This window comes from Cryptotermes secundus, unplaced genomic scaffold (assembly GCF_002891405.2).
Source record: "Cryptotermes secundus unplaced genomic scaffold, Csec_1.0 scaffold22, whole genome shotgun sequence".
Lineage (NCBI taxonomy): Eukaryota > Metazoa > Arthropoda > Insecta > Blattodea > Kalotermitidae > Cryptotermes > Cryptotermes secundus.
Genome location: NW_019742961.1, coordinates 4069519 through 4093179, shown reverse-complemented (window position 1 = coordinate 4093179; position 23661 = coordinate 4069519). Strand labels below are relative to the sequence as shown.

General features: G+C 37.2%; 2 protein-coding genes and 1 long non-coding RNA gene across 5 annotated transcripts in view; 1 reads left to right on the top strand and 2 right to left on the bottom strand.

Annotated features, from left to right (window-relative positions):
* LOC111873392 (tubulin-specific chaperone C) overlaps window positions 1–2668 on the bottom strand; it is an 18054-nt gene extending 15386 nt beyond the window's left edge. Inside the window, exons 1-2 of one of the 2 annotated variants that reach the window (XR_002844379.2) lie at window positions 1921–2668; window positions 1731–1775 (exon numbers count right to left, since the gene is read on the bottom strand). Coding sequence is in view for 1 of the 2 variants with exons in the window: in XM_023868060.2 (XP_023723828.1) it covers window positions 1731–1775; window positions 1921–2050 (175 nt within the window). In the remaining variant the exon portion in view is untranslated. The remainder of the gene's footprint in view (window positions 1–1730; window positions 1776–1920) is intronic. The other variant, XM_023868060.2, reaches the window with a different exon arrangement.
* A 285-nt stretch (window positions 2669–2953) lies between these two features.
* On the top strand, window positions 2954–22694 carry LOC117283008. The gene is made up of 3 exons (XR_004513993.1): window positions 2954–3062; window positions 5296–5501; window positions 22609–22694. It is a non-coding gene; the product is annotated as an uncharacterized LOC117283008 (long non-coding RNA).
* The window catches only part of LOC111873391 (WD repeat-containing protein 26), a 58485-nt gene continuing 54472 nt past the window's right edge, over window positions 19649–23661 (bottom strand). For both annotated transcript variants that reach the window (XM_023868055.2, XM_033755072.1), the window contains exon 12: window positions 19649–22787. In XM_023868055.2, coding sequence (XP_023723823.1) covers window positions 22714–22787 — 74 coding nt within the window. In that variant the 3' untranslated portion in view covers window positions 19649–22713. The remainder of the gene's footprint in view (window positions 22788–23661) is intronic.

Sequence of the window (23661 nt, the reverse complement as noted above, 5' to 3'; positions counted from 1 at the left end):
AAAAAAAAAAAAAAAAAAAAAAAAAGGTCAATTACAGTTTGTGTGTTTTTCTCTATGGTATCTATATTATCACCCGGTAGATTCACATCGGCATAGACCAATGCCAATGATATATCAATACTGAATATAGGACAAGATATAAATGAACTCCAAAATACAACCTTGGAAACTACAGGCTTAGTAGAGCAATATTTTGAAACAAATAATTTATCTATTAATCCAACCAAAACACACTACAATTCAACCAGATGAAGCAATGAAGGCAGTGAATTAAAAATCCTAATAAAGAACATGGACTTGGTTAATGTAAAAAATACCCATTTCCTTGGGGCTATAGTTGACAGTAACCTGACCTGGGAAGTACGTATTGAAAGAACCTATAGTAGAATTAGTCATAACTTATTTACAATTAACACTCTCTAAAAAACTTGATATGTATGTAAGAAGAATGCTACATTTACCCCTTCTGGCATATGGAATTGTTTTATGGGGACTGAATGTGAAGGCACTCACCAGACGAATATTTACCCTATAGAAAAGGGCTATAAGGTACATGGCAGGGTAAAACAACTGAAATCATGCAGAGATAGCTCTAGGCAACTAAATATTGTGACGTGTTGCGCTATGCATGACACCCCTCCCCCCGCCAGCAGTGACATATCACCATCGGAGTGCTGTCGTTACCAGGGTAATAGGCAAGTCAACACTCCTTCCCCTACCCCACCAGCGGTGACGTGACCAAGCGATGCCGCGGTTGCTATGCAGCCGGAAACAACTCCCGACAGCGTTGCTAGCAACACAGGGCCAGACAACAGTGGTGCCTATTATGTGGCTGTTTTCTGCGTTGTCCGGAACGGGGCTAAATATGGAGCAGCGAAGACTATTCAAGTTAGTTACGACTTGTAGTTTGTTAAATAAACCAAATAACAATCCGAACGGCGTCTTCAGTAACAAAACACATTACAATATATTAGTAGTATACTTACTATACAGCCAAAAAACAATTTTATATGCAAAAAGAAAAGTGTAACTGCACTGTAAATAAACAAGTACATATTATAAAACGTTAATTAATTCCATCCAATGTGACTGATGAAGTTTTTTTCTCCTTTTTAATATTTCATCCTTAACATGTTTCGGTTTTATAGACAATCTTCAGAAGGATATCAATACAATTAGTAAGCACTATTTCAATATGTATAACAACAAAATGCGTCTCGAAAATCAACAGGACAACACTAAAGAATCCTATTCTCCAAACAAAAGAACAAGGTGGTAGACGCTTGGCTTCCTTCAAAGAGAAGAAATAAAAAGGATATGAACCAATCTGGTTTAAAAATTTTAACAAAATCTTTTTAAACATATAAACTGTAATTTATAAATATTTTAACATATTAGTACAAGCTGACATGTATTATATCATCAGATATAATACATGTCATCATACATATTTGTAGCAATTCTAAAATGTCTGGTATTACATACGGATAATTTGAAAACCTTGAGTGATTATGCCGGGCAGTAGTTAAAACACACACCCCTAATACTGGTCCTTCCAAAGGTTGAAACATGCTGACTGTTTAATGGACAAGTAATATTACGTGTTACTGAATGCTGAGTGTTTAAGGGATAAGTAACATTATGTGTTACTGGATGGTATTATTAAATATGAAAATGCATTAAAACGGTGCGCAAAATAATGTGAAAATGTGTACATTCATTCTACTTACCATTCAGAATCCAGTAGTAGTTGTTGTACATATATAAACGAAAATCTGCAACAAAAATAATGAAGTTCTGTATAGTAAATTGCTGCCAGCTTCATGGCCTAACATTACATATACGGTGTGTTCAGTGTACAATAATCATTAAATCTCCAACACTTCGAATGACTATCTCAGGATGTGCCTACCCACTCACCACGTGACGTATTCATACGATACCAAACACCATACGAAGTTGCAAAAATAACTGCTTCTAACACGAAGAGCGCTTTAGCACCACTACGAACATATTTAAAATACTGAGGTTTCGGACTCTTCTTTAACATACTACCTCCAAATATGTAAAAAGTTGCGAACAACGGCACCGTTTATTGAAATTCTCTACACAGGCTCTGCTACATCCCGCATTACACAGCTGTTCCTATTCCACACGTTCCACACCCAGCATCGCCCAGCATCTCCACGATCTCCACGGAATACAGAACAGAACCTCGGAACGCTCGGAACAATCCACTAACCGCTTGAATTGCTTACAGCAGATTTGCACGGATGTGCATAACTATTCAATGTATACAACACATTAATATCTTAAATTCAAGTGATCCTCACGCTGTTCACGCGTAAGGATAAACGGCTGCTTACTTCTGCCATCTGACAGAGAAAACATGAATAAATATGGTGAAGTAAAGATCACACGGAACCGGAATTACATGGGCACAATTTTCTGGACGTTCTGCGTGAGTAATTACTTGCATTACCTGTGCCGTATTAACAGGTTCTACCTGCGCATAGTTATCTGTGCATGGGATCCATCTATAATACGGATTATACGGAATGAAGACCATCAAGACGATCAAGACTTCCTGCCCGGGAAGTCGTCAGTCCGAACATTTTACATTATCCATGAAGAGATCCGTCTGATCTGAGACAGTTAAATATGGTAGAGAGTCCCAAGGGACTCAGACCCGAGAAAAACTGCGCTGGCAAGGGCCAGCAGCATATACAAAGGGCAGACCCATCCTCTCATCAGAAAGGGCGTCCCATAAAAATAAGACCGTAACTGTCAAACAGTAATAAATATCTTGTCATGAACCCCAGGTNAAAACTGCGCTGGCAAGGGCCAGCAGCATATACAAAGGGCAGACCCATCCTCTCATCAGAAAGGGCGTCCCATAAAAATAAGACCGTAACTGTCAAACTAATAAATATCTGGTCATGAACCACAGGAGGGTGCTCGACACCAAGACTTACTGACTGACTTGCCGTCAGTCGCAATGTGACTTTGACTTTGGCCAAGTCCTTGGGAGGAAGCAAAAGTCATAACCATACCGAATGCCGGTAAGGACCCAAAATTCACATCCGATTAACCTCCCGTCCATAACAGGCAAGCTGTTTAAGAAAGACATTCTGAAAATATTCCAAAACACATTGAAGAAAGAGGCTTGCTTAATTCAGGCCAGTTTGTTTTCCATGCACATCACAGCACGACTGCAATGTACGAGGCTAACAGACCATGTGCTCCTCGATTTCAACAATAAAATGTCTAAATGTTTCTGTATTTATATGACGTTTTCCTCATCCTAGAGTTATTTTAACTAATTTGGATCCAGGGATTGCAATGTAATGTACTTGTAATGTAATTTTGCCTGTGTTCCTGTACAGATTTGAAACTTGCTCTCTGACATTAAGGGAGTAACATAGGCTGAGGGTGTTTGAGAGAGTGGGCTGAGGAGAATATTTGGACAGAGGAGGGATGGTGTGACTGGAGGTTGGAGAAAATTGCATAATCAGGAGTGATCTGAATCGTTAGAGGCAGTTCAAAATGAAAGCAATCAACGGTTTTAGACTGTGTTAGACGTTGTTGGTTTAAATCCATGGATTGTAGATCAGAGTTACTTCAGATAACATTAGAGGCCAAATTTTCATGTTCACATACAAAAGCAGAAGTCAGAATTTTGAATGTGTTGCACTGTAATCTGAAAAGACCACATTTTTTTCAGTATTGATTGACTCAGCCAGTTGTAAAGAGATCATGATTCTGCCCTTGCTTGTCAGATATTTTGATTGCGAATCTGGAGTGAAAATTAAAATATTTGAGCTAAAATCATTGCCTAATGAAATATCTGTTATTGTGATTATTTGAGTGACTGCATGAGGAAAAATGGTTTAGTAGGAAAAGTTTTTGGACTGTGTGCAGATAACACAAATTCTAATTCATGGAAGTGTTCAAAGTAAAGGCCAAAACAGTTTTCACAAAACTGCAGAAAAACCTCCGGCATGGTGTGACAATTCAATTTAATTTATTTTTGTTCATCAGATCTACATTTGGCAATGGCGCCTCCAGATATAGAACACGTCAAAGCCGAGGTTACTATAAAATCAATCCAGAGGGTAACGTCATAAAGATATTACAACTTATATACAAACATGGTTGCAATAACTATTGATACAAGTAAATTTACTGTCATTGTCAACACTATGCTCTACAGGGCCAGACTGAAATACAAATCACATCAATATTCCCCCTTTTTTCCTTTTTTTTTTTTTCCTTCTTACAATTCAAACCCAAAAGGACAATGTTATAATTAAATACAACATTGATATAACACTTGCATTGCAACTTATTGTCATAATAATATACATATTAACATTGTCTATAATAGAGAAAAAGCACATCTAGAGAATTATAGGTATCATACAATAAAAGTTTTTAAAAATGACTAGTGTTGTTCTATTTATCTGTAATTAACACAATCATCCCTTGTTTTCCATTCATAATACTCATCTAAAGAATAAAAAGAGCCCACCTGCAAAAAATTTTTAAGGGAATTTTGAATTTATTTAAGTCTTGCGATAATTTTTTATACTATGTGGTAATTTATTAAATATTCTAATCCCAGTGTAAGATACTCAGATTTGGTTGTGCAGGCCACACCTTCCACAACACTGATTGAGCAGTTACTGGAATTTTGCCTTTTGATGTAGAGATGTTCATCTCCAAAATATATTTGTACTTCAAATCTCACACAGAGTTGAAACTCTGAAGGAGTTATGTGACTTTGTAGAAAGAATTTGAGATGATATTGGGTTTTGGGTGTATTTCTCACGAAAGTGGGCAACTTTTTACCTGTTTCCATTTTGAAAGTTGAAAATTCTCTGAACTATTGAAACATACCAAATTCAAACAACCGTTAAGCTTATAAATTGTAATTAATAAGTAATTTAAAGCACAAGGCCTCAATTTCCAATCCATGTAGTAACAGTGGTATATACTAACCCAGCTGCCGAGAATGTCCTAAAAATATATATGGCAAACTGGTAGAACAGGTAGGAGCATTTCATTTCTTCTCAGCAGTGCAATTTGTGCTCTTTCATTAGGGTGAGAAAACAAGTTTCATGCCCATAGTGATAAGAGAAATAAAAAAGAATAGGTAAAGTCAGTGTCGTGTTTCAATCTGTAGGCTTTTGGATAGGAAACAGAAAGTGGGAAATGGGTTCTGAACTGAATTAATATAATTTAATCTACTGTTATCTATAAGGTTTAAGCATAAAACTGATTGACATGTTACAGGCAGCTTGTGTCAGCTGTTGATTATCTGCACTCAAAATGTCTGTCACCGGGGTGTCAAATGTGAGAGTCTCCTTCTAAGCAGCAATGACTGTGTGAAGTTAGCCGATTTAGGGTTCACCTGGAGGTGCTGGGGTGAAGACAGTTATCATGTTCTGAGTCAGACATTCTGTGGTAGCTTCTGTTATACGTCGCCAGAGGTAATACAGGTGAGTACATGCTGCCTCAGTATGAGCATTATGCTGCCATAGAGCACTGAAGTTCCATACTTTTAACTTCCTGCATTTGTGGAAGGAATTAAGTAGCATAATCAGCAATTTAATAGGTTTGATATGTAGTGGTTGGCTCCTGTACTGAGAAGGTTCCGACTATGAACTCTTCAAGAATGATTCCCCTGCATTGAGTTTTCTTGAAAGGCTCTTTCTCATAGAAACACTGGGTGTGGGGCTCTATCAGACACCTCATACAAGTAAATCCAGTGCTTAGACCGCACTGGTATTTCTGAATGTCACAGTGTACTGGTGGTACTCAGGAAAATTCAGGGTTTGAATCTCGCACCAGAGAGTAGTTATGCTGAACATTTACTCAGTCTGTCCAAGGAAATTCTGCGATCATACATTACTATCGCCTGCCTAGGCTTGCATGATACATTCATATCCTTCCCAATCATGCAAATTACCATTTGACACAAAGTCCACAAATGGTAACATGCAAGTTTAAACTGACCTTCCACAAAGCTCTCATTAAATCTGTAATGACTAGGGACCGGATATTTATGCCATAATCCCTTAAATATGTATGCATTTATGCATGAAAATCTTCCGAAATATGCACATAAAAATTTATGCCAAATATTAAAATTGATTTTATATTATTTTAAGACCAACAAATCAATATTTAAGTTCATTTTATGTAATCACTGAATGATTCACTTGCAATAAAAAGCTATACTTAAATACAAATCATGCAACAAAGCCAACATATTTCATTACAAATTTAAAAAACCAATGGTACTCACATTTAGCTCTCCAAACTTTCAACTTCTCTTATGTTGCAGTTCACAATTACTAAATGTTTTAGGTTTTCCATAGTTAGTCGCCTCCTATTGTCTCGTAAGATGTTTTTCTAGCGGGAAACACTTCTTTCTTTTCACAGGAACTTAGGGCCACGTGTACAAAAGCCGCTATTTGCTCCACTGTTAGTGATTTTTTACTTTGCAGTTCAGTAAGTTTGCCAGCTAGAATTTCTTCAGTTTCACAAATTTGTTCATATCCTGGATTTTTTGAAAGAATGCTGTGTACTTTTTCCTTTACTACTTCACCAACTCTTCCAGGAACCGAATTCAATTTGGAAACAGTGGTTTTGAACAAACTTAACGACTGATACAAAGTAGTATTGCTATTGCTTGCCTCCAGTGAGGAAATGGCGGATGGAAGATGAGAGAAGTGAGCAGATATAGAGGAAAGATTAGTTTCTACTTCTGCATTTTTTAGTACATCTTGGGCAATTTGAATTGTTGCTGCATTTTTGGGATCAAATGTATTCATGACATTCCTAACTGTTTCTAAATGTTCGGTATAACTCGTTGCACACAGCCACGTGCCCCAGGGCATTAAAATTGGTTCTGGTGGAAGTGGAACATTCAGTGCTGCTGCTAAAGGCTTCTTTTCTGTATGGAGCTGTAACAGATATCTTCTTCACAGAAGACACCAACTTGTCAACATGCGGAAAATTTGCACAAATTGTTTCTGCAAAACGGTACAACCCATGGGCAAGGCAAGTCAAATGTGTCATATTTGGAAATATAACTTTAAGAGCAGTACCAGCTTTCATCATATAACTTGCAGCATCAGCCACAAAGAGCAGTACGCACTCATACTGAATGCCATTCAGCCATAGTAAATTCACGGAATTGATAAAAAATTTGGAAACTGCGGAGCTATTTGCGGTTTCAAATTCTCTACCGCAAGAAGATATGGGGTAGATTGTTCATTCTTATTATGGGATCCAACTATACAATTTGCAATAAACCGTCCCTCACAATCTTGTGTTTCGTCGATTGATACCCACACAAATTTATCTTGAATCTTATCTCTAATGCTTTCAATTGTAAAATCGTAACACTGTTTCACATATTTTTTTGCGCACAATAGATTCATCCGGCACTTTGCACTGTGTATACTTCTTTATGAAGTTTCTCAGAGTAGGATTGGTTAGTTTCCAAAGCGGAATATCTGCAGCTAAAAACGCTTCGCATAAATCAAAGGAAAACTGTGAAAAACTATTATTAGAAAATTCACTAAGCAATTTTTGAACAGGAGCACTTTTCATGGATTTAATTTTAATATTCTCTTTGTGCATATTAGTGTTCAAATGCTGAAGCACTTGAAAGCGTTTTTCACAACCAACTGTTTTCTCACACACTCGGCAATAAAGAATTTCGTTATCCATACTTATCATCTCCCCTTCGAACTCCCGCTGATACAGCTGTAATTTAGTTTTCTGACTTACTTTCCCTTTTGGCATGAGTACAGAAAGCTAAAGAAACTTAACTACAGACTACTCACCACTAATGTGAATGGCCCCCAACTTCAAATGAAGAAGTGTAATGAACCTCATGGAGACTTCGGAAATAAATAAGTGAAGTCCCTTATGGGTTGAATAGTATTACATTGATAGTGGCTGCAAGTGAACATTTCCGACTAATCTCTTCACGGCCACTTTGATGGTATGCAGATGAGGCAAGTTATGAGTAGAGGGATCGGGGAAGTCCCGTCCTGGGTATTGCATCAGAAACATGAATCATGATGAAATGTTGAGTCAAATATGCAACATATTCTAATACGTAAAAGAAAAATTGTATACACATGACCATGATTGAAAATTTGAACATAAAATTAAAAAATATATATGATAAACATTTTAAAAAGGAAATATGCAGTATAAATAGAGATTTTTGAAAATATTATGCTTATTCATAAAACAGGCAAAATATGCATTTATATGCACCATCAAACCATGTCCAAAATGTAAGAAATGAAGTAATTCATACATATATCCCAATGAGCATACTTTCTGGTTGCAAGAAAGAAATATGCATTTGCATTAAAATCCGGTCCCTAGTAATGACTTATGCAAGTCCCGCCTGGGAATTTGCTCTAGATACCCATCTAATGAAAATGCAGCAGGCGCAAAACAAAGTGCACACAAGTTCACGATTTGCATATGGCTTTCAAAATTCTATATCTATACGATTATATAAGAAAAGTAAGCAGGCAACAAGGAGAAGTCATACAAAGTCATGATAATGAAAATGTTCACAATATTGGACAAGGCGAAGCCCCACATAGAAAGTATAAGAAACTTAAACTTGGCAACGGTCAAACATACAACCATTCAAGTGACTAGACTGCCATTGTAGTAGAAGCTACTATAAAGAGGGCATAATCTGCGGTACTGAGCCCGGACTGACATAGGCCCTGTATATATTTAATATACATTTATTAACGTGTAAAATGTAAATATACTTTACATTATGACAAATGACTTACTACTGCAGACAATTACTCTGACAAAATATAGACCCGTCCTCTCGTCAGAGAGGGTGCCCCACAAAAATAAGACCCTAACTGTCCAAGCATATTCACAAGAGAAAAACCTGACTTCTTGTCTGAGAGGACGTTACATAAGGGCTATGACAGCAAGAGTTATGCTGGGGGGGGGGGATCTCTGGTCGTGAACCTCGAGGGGCTTGGCGCCAAGATAAACTGAGTGGTGGTAAACCACCAGTCATAAAGTAACACTGACATTGACAATGACTGAACTTAGTTGCAGGATATTTGCCAGCTGGCAAGGATGTTAGCAGAGTCACCAATCCAAAATCAGTCTATACTCACCCATTTTTTTTTTTCTTGGCACTACAGCCCCAGTGGGCCTAGGCCTACCTCCATGAACTTCTCCGTTCACTTCGGTTTTTCTAGATCTTACACATTTGGTAGGACTCCTTGGGCGGGTGATCAGCTTGTCGCAAGGCCTCTACCTGGAGACAAACACAGAAAAACGCACACAAACATCCATGCCCTTAGTGGGATTCAAACTCACGATCTCGGCTTCTGAGCGAGCGAAGGAAGTACATGCCTTAGACTGCTCGGCTACCGTGACCGGCATAGTCACCCATACAAGCGACAATAGTTTGTTAATATACATCAGCACACAGTCACTATCACACAAGAAACCAATAATCAAATATCCTACTTAGACTTACATATATCTGATATAAACAACATCAAAGCTGATATTTATTAGAAGCCCACCACATCAGACATTATAATAAACAACTAGTCACACCATTCATGAAGACAAATAACAGCTACAGTCAAAAATCTCTTACACAGAGTACATAATTCATCCCTGAATATCAAAAACAGATAAAAAACAAAACACTTCATTACTACACCTGAAAAAATAGATATAAAAGAGAAAAACGATCACAATTTAGAAGCAAATAAGAAGTAAAAGCTAGAGCTAAAAGGCACCGAGTGTGACTTGAAATCCCCTGGGTCATGGACATATGAACGTACATGCGTGCAGGTGTGTGTGTCTATATATATATATAGGTGGAGACCTTGTGATCCAGGGTCTCCTAACTATCAAATTTTTAAAATATTCTAAGTTTTAGGAGTTAATTCTAAGTTGGAACATTCCAGAGGGCCTAATCTGTAAAAGGTTAAGAGATTGATAGCTGTTCTATGATTTACATCCCCACCATTATTCCAGATAACTGAGAACTGAATGTAAATTGTTGTGCATTAAGTGAAAGACAAGACTGTCAAAGCTGACAAACAGCCATATGTTCAATTCCAGGCAGCAGCATGAGATTTTTCTCTTCTCCACGATGTAAAGCCAAGCTCTGAAGCCCACCCAGCCTCCTATCTACTGGATACCAAAGACTCTTTCCCCAAGCATAAATTCACTAGGAATTGAAGTAGACCACACCTCCATCTAGTACCAACATTAAAGATGCACAGAACTCCACCTCCATTTGCCCATGTTTTCTGGATATAGTGCTTAATTTTAATACAGAAGAACTTCACTTTACCATACCTTATAGAAAATGGATGCCAATTAAGAAAAGTACATAAAAGGGACATAAATTCTTTATTTACTTGATGTGAACTTTGTTCACTTAATAAAAATAATAAAATTCACAGTACAAAAGTAACTTTCTAAAGTTTAGTTATACATTTTTAATTCAACCATATCTTTCATTAGAAGAAATAAACTGATATATTAATTAAAACATATTTAATTATATTTCATTATGTGATAAACAAAGGTTACATCAATGCCATTGCAAACTCATATTAGGTTTCCATTCCAGAAGCAGAACATCATACACCACACTCAACTTTGATTGCTTAAGTCTGTCTTGATAAATTCCCTACCATGTTTATGGTCTTGACAAAACAAGGAAGAAATCTTAAAGCTACTTCAAACACTGGCAAATCACGTGTTAAATATTATTCCTTGACTGAGCACTATTCTCATTGCTTTTAATGCAGTACTATTCTGCACTTTGATAAAACTGACCTGTACAGATGGTTATTTCACTGAAACATATAAAACAAAAACACATCTGAGACAAGACAGCACAACTATATTCAGTTCAACTGAAAATCTACTCCAATGTTTCTGATTTTTCTGTCCAACAAGTTATTGACAATCCACCCAAACTATGCCACAACACAAGCATTGCAAAAAAGTATATAAATAATATAGAGTTTTGAAATTAACTTTAATTTATTAATGACTATACTAAATTAAAATTTACACACATAATTGTGAACTATACATGATTATCTTCACTTCTGCTTTCACCTGTGTCCCAACAAATTATTGCATGATGGTAATCATTATACTGTGAGATCACAATAGGCTTACAAATACGAGTTTATTTTCTTGGTGCTTACTAAATGCATGCTAACACAAATATCTTATCAGAGGTGTAATTCCAAATGGAAGATAAAAATTAAACTTAAACCAAACTATCAGACTGTAACAACACTGTAAGCATGTTACTATATATTCAAAGTAACTTGGCACAACTGGAAATTCTTAATGACACATCTGTACAGCACTGGTCTTGCTCTCAGTAAAAGATCACATGTCTACATGGGGTGAATTTCTTCTTAATTCTTCCTATATCACCACAGCATTTGCAGCTGCAACAGGCAGAGAGTCAGTGAATAACTGCAAGGCAATTTCCAGCTGGATAGTTTATCACCAATCTCCAAATGATCTCGTAAACAGATCACTGAATGAAGTTTGATTTTTCTGACAGCCATTAACTGAGTAAGAAATCTCATGGATATTTAAGGCAACATTATCTCTTATTAACAAAGGAAAATGGAGAACCTGAAGAATTCATCAATAATGAAATATGTACAGTCATGTGCAAACATTTACATCAGTATGTAGATGCAGAATGCTCACAAAGGCTTGGGTGAATTATTATATCACTAGAACTCTAGATGCTGAACAAAGACATTCATAATTTTCCACAATCACAATGAAATATCAAAAAACCACATAAGTTGAAAATGTGCATAACATAATCAACTACCTCAAGATGCAAAGGATGCTCCAAATACAGATATTTCTACTACCTCATTCTCAAGGGTGGGGAGATGATCTGTGGTGCTTAGTTACTTAGGCAACTGAAAGCCTGAAGCTAATTCTTAAAATATTAAAATCAAGTATGTAATTAACTCTCTATGGGTGAGCAGTAATTTTCAATACGAGCCAATTCACCCTTGACACACTAACAACTGAAGTATGCTCAAAACAGTAGACATTTTACTTTACTTTAAACTGAAGCATATGTGCACTTTATGTATGAAACATAGTTTTGATTATTAAAACACTACAAATTATTACTACTCATTTATTTTCAAATCAATTAGAAACTATGTATGAACTGTTACTTTTACATCTACTTCTAGTCTTAAAACTAAAGACATACAGTAACAGACTTAATATTTCCAAAGACTATTTAGAAATGCCAACAGCCTAAACTTCAGAGAAACAATAATATGCACATGAATATCTAGTGTTTGACTATTTCAAAGGACAAAACTGGGCTCTAGTTATATCTTTCATAACTGTAAGGAATGCCTTAATCACCATGTACAGAACTTCACTATCCCTTGTGCAAGAAGTTCAGGGATACCTGACAAAGGGTTCCCTCCAAATCAATCCTTGCGATATAATGGTCAGTTTCAATGTGATGTCACTCTTCAACAGGGTGCCCATAAAGGAGACTATGGACCTGCTAGGATGACATTTCGGAGAAGATATCTTGAGACTCTTCTGCCATGTCCTAACCACCTCATACTTCAAATTCAATGGCCAGTTCTACAAATAAATTGGTGTGGCCATGGGGTCACCACTGTCTCAAGTCATTGCCAACTTCTAAATGGAGGACTTCAAGGAGAGAGCACTTCACTTGCCCCCCACCCCCACAAGCCTCTCTTCTGGTTTCACTACATGGATGACACCTTCATCATCTGGCCACACAGACCCGACAAGTTGAAGAACTTCCTGAGCCACCTGAACAGTATCCACCCATGCATTCAGTTCACCATGGAGACCAAAAGTGAGGGCCACCTCCCCCTCCTTAACATAGATATTTACAGGAGACCCAATGGTTTTCTGGGCCATAGAGTGTACCATAAACCTACCCATACCAACCTCTATCTTAAAGCTGGATCCCACCACTGCTCATCGAGTAAGCAAGCTGTACTGTCCACATTGGTGCACAGTTCCAGAGCTCTCTGATCAAGACAGCCTGCATGCAGAGTTGGTGTTCCTGAGGGACGTTTTCAGGCAGAATGGTTACAATGACTGGCAGATGCACAGAGGTCTCTCAACCGTCATCTGAACATTAGTCAGTCTGACAATAAACACGACTCAGTCACCTTCCTATCCTATGTCTGGTTTATATTCAGCCAAATTAGCTGAGTGCTGTCCTGGCACAACATGAAATCAGTGGGCCTGCCTCCCAAGAAAGTGTCTAGTTTCTTCTGGCCAGTCAAAGATAACTCAGGACTAAGGACACCAGTGTATACAGAATCCCCTGTGTGTGTGTGTGTGTGGCAAGGTCTGTCTACATTGGGTAAACATGCTGTTCCATGGACACCAGGTTGAAGGAGCATCATTGGCACATCCATCTAGAACATCCAGACAAGTCAGCCATGACTGAACACAGCGTTGACTTGGGACACAGCATTCAAATTCACAGTACCTCTATCCTCACCACTAAAACCCAATGCATGGATCACATCATTAGGGAGGCCCATTGAGACAGAGCTTCATCCCAGCAATATGAAGAGAGAGGTCAGTTTTATCTCAGCATGTCATGGAAACCTCCTGAACATGACACCAGATCTACAAGGCTATGCAGGTCAATACACGCTCAGCAGCTCTAGCCCTGAGGCTTTTGGGTCAATGCTCACTCAGTAGCCCTGGCTTTTCCCCATACCCCACCGCATTTCTCTACCTGCTATGGACTTCCTTATCTCTACTGACACACCTCTCTCCTCTATTGATTCCCCATGTGGCCCACTCTCCCTCCCTCCCTGTTCTTATACAGCTGGGTGTTTTTCGACTGGTGGCTTAGTCTGCTAGGCACCTGCTCAAGCTGGTTTCTCGCTCGTGGATTTTTCTACCCTGAAGATGGAGGACACATGTTCCTCCAAAACACTGGTTCACACAAGATCTACATGGCACCACATCCCAGAAGATGGCATGCTTCATACTTAAGCTACTTCTCAACACAGTCACCGCAAGAACTGAGGTACTTGTACTGGGGAATAAATTTTTGTATGCCTGTGTCAAAGAAGTCTGCTGCCTGTGAGCTGAGCCATGTTTTGTATTGTGAAACACTAAAAACTGTGTAGGCCCATTCAGAACAAAAGGCATGGAATGCTGACAATGTGCATTTGCACACAGCTGCTTGCACTCAAGCTCTCCTGAGCATTTCACCTGGAAGCTGTCTGACCACCCTCCTTACAACCCTGATCTTGCTCTAAGCGACTACCACCTGTTTATCTTTCTGAAGAACTGGTTGGGATCACAACACTTCAACATTAATGATGAACTGATGGAAGGTGTCAAAACATGGCTGAACTCACAGGCAATGGACTTCTTTGACATAGGCATACAAAAACTTATTCCCGATACAAGTGCCTCAATTCCAGCGGTGACTACCCTGAGAAGCAGCTAAGTATGTATTTATTTTTTATAACAACATTTTTTGTTCTCGTTTCTTGTTTTCTTAACAGCTTGCCAGAGGTTACTTTCTGAATGGCCATTTATGTCCTCCTTTACTGGTAAGAAAATTGCATACATGGACTGGACCAATTTCAGAATCTGGTTTGAAGACTTCTGTCATGATGTCTACTAGGATAGGCTGTACTGCAGTTGGATATGTACCCACAAATTTTGAAGAAAGGGTCTTAAAATCAGATAATGGGAAAATATGTACAATATACTTGGCACTGACATGATTTATGGACACAAAAGTCATTTCTGTGATGATTAAGTACCATCCAGCAAGATGAATCCAGAAGAATGTCAAGGAGTTGAAAGATGCTGGCAATTAGCTGGAATATATATACACGGTGTGTCCAGGATTCGTTAGGACTCATTTTTTTTTAATTTTGCCCTGCAATGCCATCTGTTGGCAAGTTGTGGCATTAAGATTCTTGAAGTTTCAGCTGTGGCTGTCTATAATTTAAAAGTGCAAGCATTGCTGCATTGTGTGTTCTGATTTTGAATGTAACAGTACTGTTCTGACGCTCATTGGAAAATGGCAGTTGAACAGAGAGCCAACATCAAATTTTGTTTGAAGTTAGGCAGAACAGCCAGAGAAGCATACAAAATGATGAAAAGTGTGTATGGTAGTGATTGTTTGAGTCGCTCAAACATTTTTCGATGGTATGCTGTATTTTGTGACGGCAGTTAGGACACTGAAGATGCTCCACGTACATCAAAGCCAAGAACAAGTGGCACTGAAGAAAATGTGAAAAAAGTGACCGAAATACTTGCATCAGACAGATGTGTTTCTGCAAGACTCATCGAGGAGATTTTGGGAATACCAAAAAGTACTGTGCATCAAATTTTGACTGAGGATTTGGGCAAACGGAAGGTCTGGGCGTGGTTTGTACCGCACGTGCTGTCAGGTGATGAAAAACATGCCAGAGTGGAACACTGCAAAGACAGGTTACGGTCAGCCCAAAGTGATATAAAATTTACAAAATCCATTGTTACTGGTGATGACACGTGGTGTTTTCAATCTGAGCCTGTCACAAAGCGGCAGAGTGAGGGTGGTTGAGCCAAAAGAAGCCAAAACCAAAGAAAGTGCACATGCAGAAGAGTCTAGTAAAGACACTGCTAACCGTTTTCTTTGATTCCAAAGGAATCATTCACAAGGAATTTCTGCCAGAAGGTCAAACAGTGAATTCTGATTACTATCTCTGAGTCCTCAATCGTTTGTGGGCAAGAATTCTTCGAATTCAACCTGAATATCAAGAGCAATGCTCCTGGTCGCTCCTCCACAACAATGCCCTACCCCATAAATTGAAGATCGGGTGCAATTTTTTGGTCAGAAAAGGGATCACAGTCCTTGATCATCCTCCATATTCGCCAGATTTCTGGTTGTTCCCAAAAGTTAAGTTGGCGATGAAAGGAGACCGCCACGACACCATCCAGGACATCCAAAGGGAATGTACTGCAGTTTTAAATGTGATTCCACAAAAGGAGTATAGTGACTGTTTTAAAAAACTTTTCAATTGAGTCCAGCTATGTATGAATTCAGAAGGAGACTATTTTGAATAAAAAAGAGTGAAATTTTGAAAATAATTCACGTCTTGAATTTTTAATAACACAGTCCTAATAGAACCTGGACACACTGTGTATATACAACAGCACAGATAATCAGGCTGACTATTACAGGCAAATCATGAAGATATTTCCTGACAATGTACTGGCTCTTATTGGGAAACAACTTCTGTGCCAAACTGGTGTACTGAAGACTGAAAATTTCAACACTGAGAACTCTGAATAATGGTTTAAGACTGGCTGACTATGCATGTGAGGACAAAGAAAGGGCATTACTTTCATAAGGTCAAATAAACTATTATAATGCTCTTCCTTGCTTATATGGCACAAACTGTCAGGTAGACTCAGAGCCTAATTGTCAACAACATATTTTAAAGTAGTCCATAGTGATTTTGTACTACTACACATAGTATTTTCTCTGTATGTGTGATGCTCTTTTTTATTCATGTGAAGTAAACTTACGCAGCATGAAAAACACTTTTCAAGTGTAAGTACGAATATGAATTCCAAAGCAGTTTGATTTGGTTCATCCTGATCCATCACACTAGCAATATTATAAAAGGTTATCAACTCTGTCAAGTGTGACTCATAAATGTTCTTTCTCTCCTTTTTAATCCTTCATCCTTGACATGTTTCAGTCTGAGAGATCATCTTCAGAAGGATATATCAATACAGATGGAAACTACTATTGCAATGTGATTGGTCAATATCAATACATACATACAATATGTAGGGCAGTCAAATAGTTCCCAGAATTCCCCTGCAGACGGAGAACGAGCAGTAAGATAGCACACACACTGTTGTGGTAGGAAGCTCAGCATGTCTGCTCACAGGTGCAACAGGTCTGGACAGGTTTCAGTGTGCAGTGTCATTACTGTTCTGATTCAATTAGACGTAAGTGTTGGTCATTCGGCGCAATGTCGCAGTTCGAACAGCGTGCGAACATCAAGTTCATGTTCAAATTGGGAAAATCTGCTTCAGAGACGCTATTGGCCCTGCAGCAAGTTTACGGTGATATTGCACTAAAGAAATCTGCAGTTTATGACTGGTTTTCCCAGTTTAAGAATGGACAGGAGATCTTAGAGGATGACCAGTGCAGCGGGAGACCTTTGACATCCAGAACTGAAGAAATGATTGGCAAAATGTGAAAATTGATTCGATGTGATCGAAGAACGACCATTGCGGAGTTGGAGCAAGAAGTTGGTACTGTTACTGGCCATTTCTACGTGCAAGTTTTGCAAAGGTTGCGGGATGCGGTTCACAGGAAGCGGCGCAACAAGTGCCAGGGACAGTGGTTTCTGCATCATGATAATGCACTGAGCCATACATTGCTTGTTGTGCAGCAATTCCTCGCCAAGAAAAAACATTCCTGTCATCACTCAACCACCATACTCTCCGGATCTCGCTCCGAGTGACTTTTGGCTGTTCCCTACTCTGAAAATGGGCTTCAAGGGGACATGTTTCGCAACCATGGAGGACATCAAATCGAATGCAATGGCTAAGCTCCGGAAGATTCCAAAAGAAGCCTTCCACCGCTGCATCCAACAATGGCAGGATGGATGGAGCAAGTTTGTGTGCACGCAAGGGTCCTACTATGAAGGTGATTAGGTAAACGTTGCCGTATGTCCTACCATTAGAGTGTTATACCACCATTCCGGGAACTTTTTGACCACCCCTCATATCATTACAATGCCACGAATATAAAATCTGATCCTTTAACATCTACAGCGATGTGCATGAATATATTAAAATATTTATAAATTATTATAATTAGTTTGTTTACAAGTGTGGTTTAAAAAGACTTAATTTAGAATCAGTTTGAGTCCTTTANAATGCAACGGCTAAGCTCCGGAAGATTCCAAAAGAAGCCTTCCACCGCTGCATCCAACAATGGCAGGATGGATGGAGCAAGTGTGTGTGCACGCAAGGGTCCTACTATGAAGGTGATTAGGTAAACGTTGCCGTATGTCCTACCATTAGAGTGTTATACCACCATTCCGGGAACTTTTTGACCACCCCTCATATCATTACAATGCCACGAATATAAAATCTGATCCTTTAACATCTACAGCGATGTGCATGAATATATTAAAATATTTATAAATTATTATAATTAGTTTGTTTACAAGTGTGGTTTAAAAAGACTTAATTTAGAATCAGTTTGATTCATGTCCTTTATGCTGCCTCTCTTTAAAGGAAGTTGAGTGTCTACCACGTTGTGGTTCCATTGTTTGATGAACAGGTCTCTGCAAATATAGTATGGGTATAATGTAGTATATCCATAATCCCGATTTTATTATTTAATCCTACCTTTAGTGCCGTCCTGTTGTTCGAGGTCGCTGTGTTATACTGTTCTAACATGCGTTGAGTTGCATATTTATACTCCTTGTGCTTCACAACATTTGTGTGCGCGTGTACTGATGTTTTATTACGATGTCCAACATATTATACTGGTTATCACTATCCTTTGTAGGTTTTGTTCTTCTATCAATTTATTAAAGTGATATATGTAGAAGTTTTCCTTTATATTCAGGAGGTTCCCTTTTTTAGCATACTCAGCCATTTCCATGATTACTGTCATAGGTTCATACTAGTGGAATTTATTTAGTATATGTTGGGCAAATGCAGATTCGTCTTTGTTAAATCTTATGTGTTCTTTATATCTTGTTGTTAGATTTCTACCAGTTTGGCAGGTTATTTTGTATATCCCATTTTGTTCATAAGGGTTTGTTTCAAGCTTCTCATTTACTAATTTACCTATGGAGGAAGTTGTTTTAAAGGCTATCTTTATGTTGGTGTTTTTGAATAGTTTTGTGATTTTTCATATATAAAATTTCCTGTATAGGTAAATGTGACCCATTTTTGTTCTTTATAGGCATTCTTTTCCAGATTCAAAGAATGGAAAAATAAACTGGGAAATAAATATTATATATATTATACCCATAATATATTTGCAGAGTCCTATTCATCAAACAACTGAACCACGACGCGGTAGACACTCAACTTCCTTTAAAGAGAGGCAGTATAAAGGACACGAACCAAACTGGTTCTAAATTTTAACAAAGTCTTTTTCAACCATGCTTGTAAACAAACTGATTATAATAATTTATAAATATTTTAACATATCACTGTAGTTGTTAAAGGATCCGATTTTATATTCATGGCACTGTAACGATATTGTATGTATGTATTGATATTGACCAATCACATTGTAATGGTGTTGATATATCCTTCTGAAGATGGTCTCTCAGACTGAAACATGTCAAGAATGAAAGATTAAAAAGGAGAAAAAAACATTTATGAGTCACACCTGATGGAGTTGATAACCTTTTATAAAGTTTATGTTATTTTTCATGTGCCTTTCCACATTACCTTAGCTTCCTTCCATCATTGTGGGTAATCAAGAGCCTGTAGTACACGCTTTAATGTCTCAAAAGAAAAACAGAAAATGGTACTGTGTTACATTTCTGGTGAATTTTATGATCCAAGAACATCTCAAAACCTGACATTCATGGTTGAAGATACTTGTCCCTATAGTCTGCAAACTATGCAAGCACTTTAAATCCTGAATTCCTCAACATTATACTACTTAAGAATTATATATTGTTCATAGAGGCACCTATATTTTTAAAAATGTTTTCCACCCTTGATCATTTAGCAGTGTACCTATTAACAGTTGGAATTTTGCATTTCACAATATGTCCACACTTATCTAACTCAGTCACCTAGAGTTTAGGTATCAAAGTGAGTGGCATAATTCAGCTGCTGAAATTCTCCACTCTATTTGCTCTTTTTATTATGGAACATACTTTGGCTGTAACAAGAACTTTATCATACAAGTCACTGAAATAATTTCTGAGAATGAAGTTGACATATGTGAGCTATTTTAAGACACTTCTCCTATTACTTTACAAAATTATGTAAGAACAGCAACCAACACACATGTAAAATCTGTGAAAACATGACATGTACTTGTTATAATTAAGAAATTCAGATAGGATTATAGAAATAAAATGTTAAGTTACTACCCTTCTTTTCCAATAGTTGTAATCATTTTCTTTTCAATTTAATGTAACATTCTGCCACTACTTCCTTAATAATTGATAGAACTGCAGAGAGCTCCCAATTTTTCTTTTTCATTTTAGCATCTGGCTTTATCTTCATATTTTACAGAAATAATAGTATGCCATGTAATTATTTAAGTGTCTCAACTTACAATTCCAGCAGTATTCTCCAAAATTGCTATAAACATATGAGAAAATCTGAAATATCATATTTCTGGTATTGATTCAGATAACATTCCCAGCAATTACTACAAAATTTTAGCTCAGTGTACTTAAAATGTTCGACAAATTTTTCTTGCCAAATGGTACTCATAAAGATTTTGTCATTGATGCAAGTACTCACTGGATACAGAATTTTGATATTATGTCATCTTCTTCAAACCTAATCACTTTGCACCTGCATTATGGCAAGAAATTTATTTCTCAAGTTGTAACTGTTTTAATTCTCCCCTTCCACTGATAAAGGAATATATATCAAGATTAAAACAGGTACAGTAATTCCATTTCTAACATTATTTCTTCTATTTTCCAAAGACTTTCCTCCAAGTAAATGATTCTAAATGCAATCCTTACAACTTTTCTTTCTGAAGATTATAATTTCTTGACTCTGTAAATTTAATTTCTTTTTTCTGAGACACAATTTTGAACTTGTGGCAAATCAATTAAATCTGATTTGAAACTTGAAGAAAATAACTTAAAAGCCTACAGAGACCAAGGAACTCCATGCAGATGTGGCAAAGAAACAAAAGCATATTTCATTGCTTATATCTAGTATCAGGAGCGAATGCCATCAGTACATGGAGAAATCTTCTGTGTTTCCCCATTCTATTTATGTGCTTCAACTATTCCACATTTTTATCAAAAAGGGATGATACAATGTTTTTATATTACACAGCTTATCAGAAAAAATTATATATTTAGTATTGCTGAAATGTAATGAACAATGTGTATAAATCATCAATTTGAACTATTGGGAATTTACGAAAAAGACTCACAGACATCAGTTAATCCTTAGTTCTTCAGATATGTCTTATCAATGCAATGCTGTTCATACATACAACAAATTTTGCATGGAAAATTATTAGCTGAAATTGCACAAAAACAGATGACCATGAACAAATAGAGGATAGTTACTACTTTTAAATTTTCTACTTCCTGTGTACCATACAAATGCAATTGTATAGACATGTTAATTACAGCTGTTAACTTCTCTTTTCATAAAATTCTCTTTATTCACTGATGGTGTAAGTCATTAGTCACTATAACAAATTAACAAATGTGTGGCTTTATGCCCACATCTCACCATGTTAGAAGGGGACATGTGGTATTTTATGTGACAAATAGAATCCAATTTGTCCATGGATTGACATCTAGGCAGAATATTAGAATTGTCAGCACTGACTTACACCACCCAAACTGCTGGTGCTCCAAGACCTCTCATGCCATCACAGAAGGAAACTCCTCAAGTAATAATAATAATAATAATAATAAAAAATATATACATTACAAAGATACTGATCTGTACCATACTTATACAGTATATATACTATCTACACTCCCATCAAATTGAGTTTTGCACACAAGAATATCTAGTTCTTTTGACAATATTAGACTTAAATTCCTACTTGCTTGGTGTTCATTCCAAATGAATAATAAATGAGAAGTATTACTTGTTAATTAAATATTACACAAATCTGACTTCATGGGTTATAACACAATTTCTCAAGAGATTCCTCTGAAACAGCCATTATGATAAAAGTTTTATATTACAGCAGCTTCAGAAGACCAACTTCTGTGAAACACAGTGGCACAATGCAACACACAGGACTTTCACAACTAAAGCTCAAACCTTCAAATATAAATCTTCTACCACAAGTTTGCAACAGCAGAAGTTAAGAGCCACTCAACATACAATTATTGTGGTACTTGGCATGCAATGGGATTGGCAGATTACATCAACCTTAAACTCTGGTGGTGATATGATTTGTCATTGTTGTTTCATTATCAGCAACTTGGTACAGTACTTCCTTTAGAAACCTGACTTTAGAAGTGCAAATGCACAACCAATCTCAGCACCATTCACAATAAAATTCATAAAATACAAGTTATTAAACCAAACATACTTTTTAAGGCAAGACATTACTGAAATTAAGGTACAGAGGGTATGCTTTCCAACCACATTTTTTCAACTTTTCTCTAATTTCATTAATATTAACTACTTTGGATTTAGTTCTTCCATTACATGTTCAGTTACAATTGGGTAATCCATGTATATTATATATATAACATACTTTTCCACTACAAACTGGTGACAAAACTCCCATTCACAGAAGTGTTTGGTATTATGTTGTAGTGGCAGTTAATATGCTGACAAGACATCTGTGTAAGCCACGGTGAGCCAGAGTAAGAGATGGGAATAGGGAGGAGCAGAAATGGGAGTACTGAAGAACTGCATCTACTATGAGCCCATGTCATGCCACACACTCCCATTGGACGAAGATGAGGAAGATGAAGGTGACTCTCCCATGTAACCTGAAATAATCAAATTATGAAGCTTCCATTATGCACTTTTGTGCAGCCTCCTGTTAACATACACTAAAATATATACAACTGTAATTCTATCGTTTGTAGCATATCAGCATATAACTTGCTTTCTTGATTAAAGGGAAGATGAGAGATAGCAGGAATCTGAAAACAAAAATATGATCCTCAGAAAGAAGAAATGATGGAGGCTGGAAAAATAACACAGCAAGAAGAATTACACTCTGAATTCATCACTTAATACAGTTTAAGGGTTAAATCATGGAGGGTGAGAAGGAAAGACCGTAACTGTGACCAACATGTACAAAATTCAGGTTGCAAAACTTCACAGATAGAAACCATGTGGGAGATTTAGATATAAGCAGAAGATGTCAAGCAAATTTATCTACTTCATGATGAACCCTCAGCTTCAGAGAAAAGAGTTTCTTGAATAAGCAAGCACCTAGAAAGTTCTCTGGGAATACTTCACACCAATGAAGCACAAGCTGCAGCCACCAAAGCAAATGGTATGTGACACATAAATAAATGCAGTTACAGGTATGTTTTCATTGCTGCAATTCAAATTCTGGCACAATATAAATCCATATAAATGAACAACCACCTGCAATCATAGTATTTTGCAGTGAGGTATTTCTGTTTGTGTTGTCAACCAAAGAAACATTTCAGTGTTCATACATGGCTCTCAGTCTGCAGTTCTGAGTCAAGTTGTCTGTAACCACTCAAACCTAAGGAGTAATATCAAAAGAAACATAATTAACAAGTGTTGGCAACTTATAGGATACAAATACCATTGCCGCTTAGCCATTTACTGTCATATGTCGATATATACTCAACATGGTGACAGTGCTTCCACACACAAATGTCA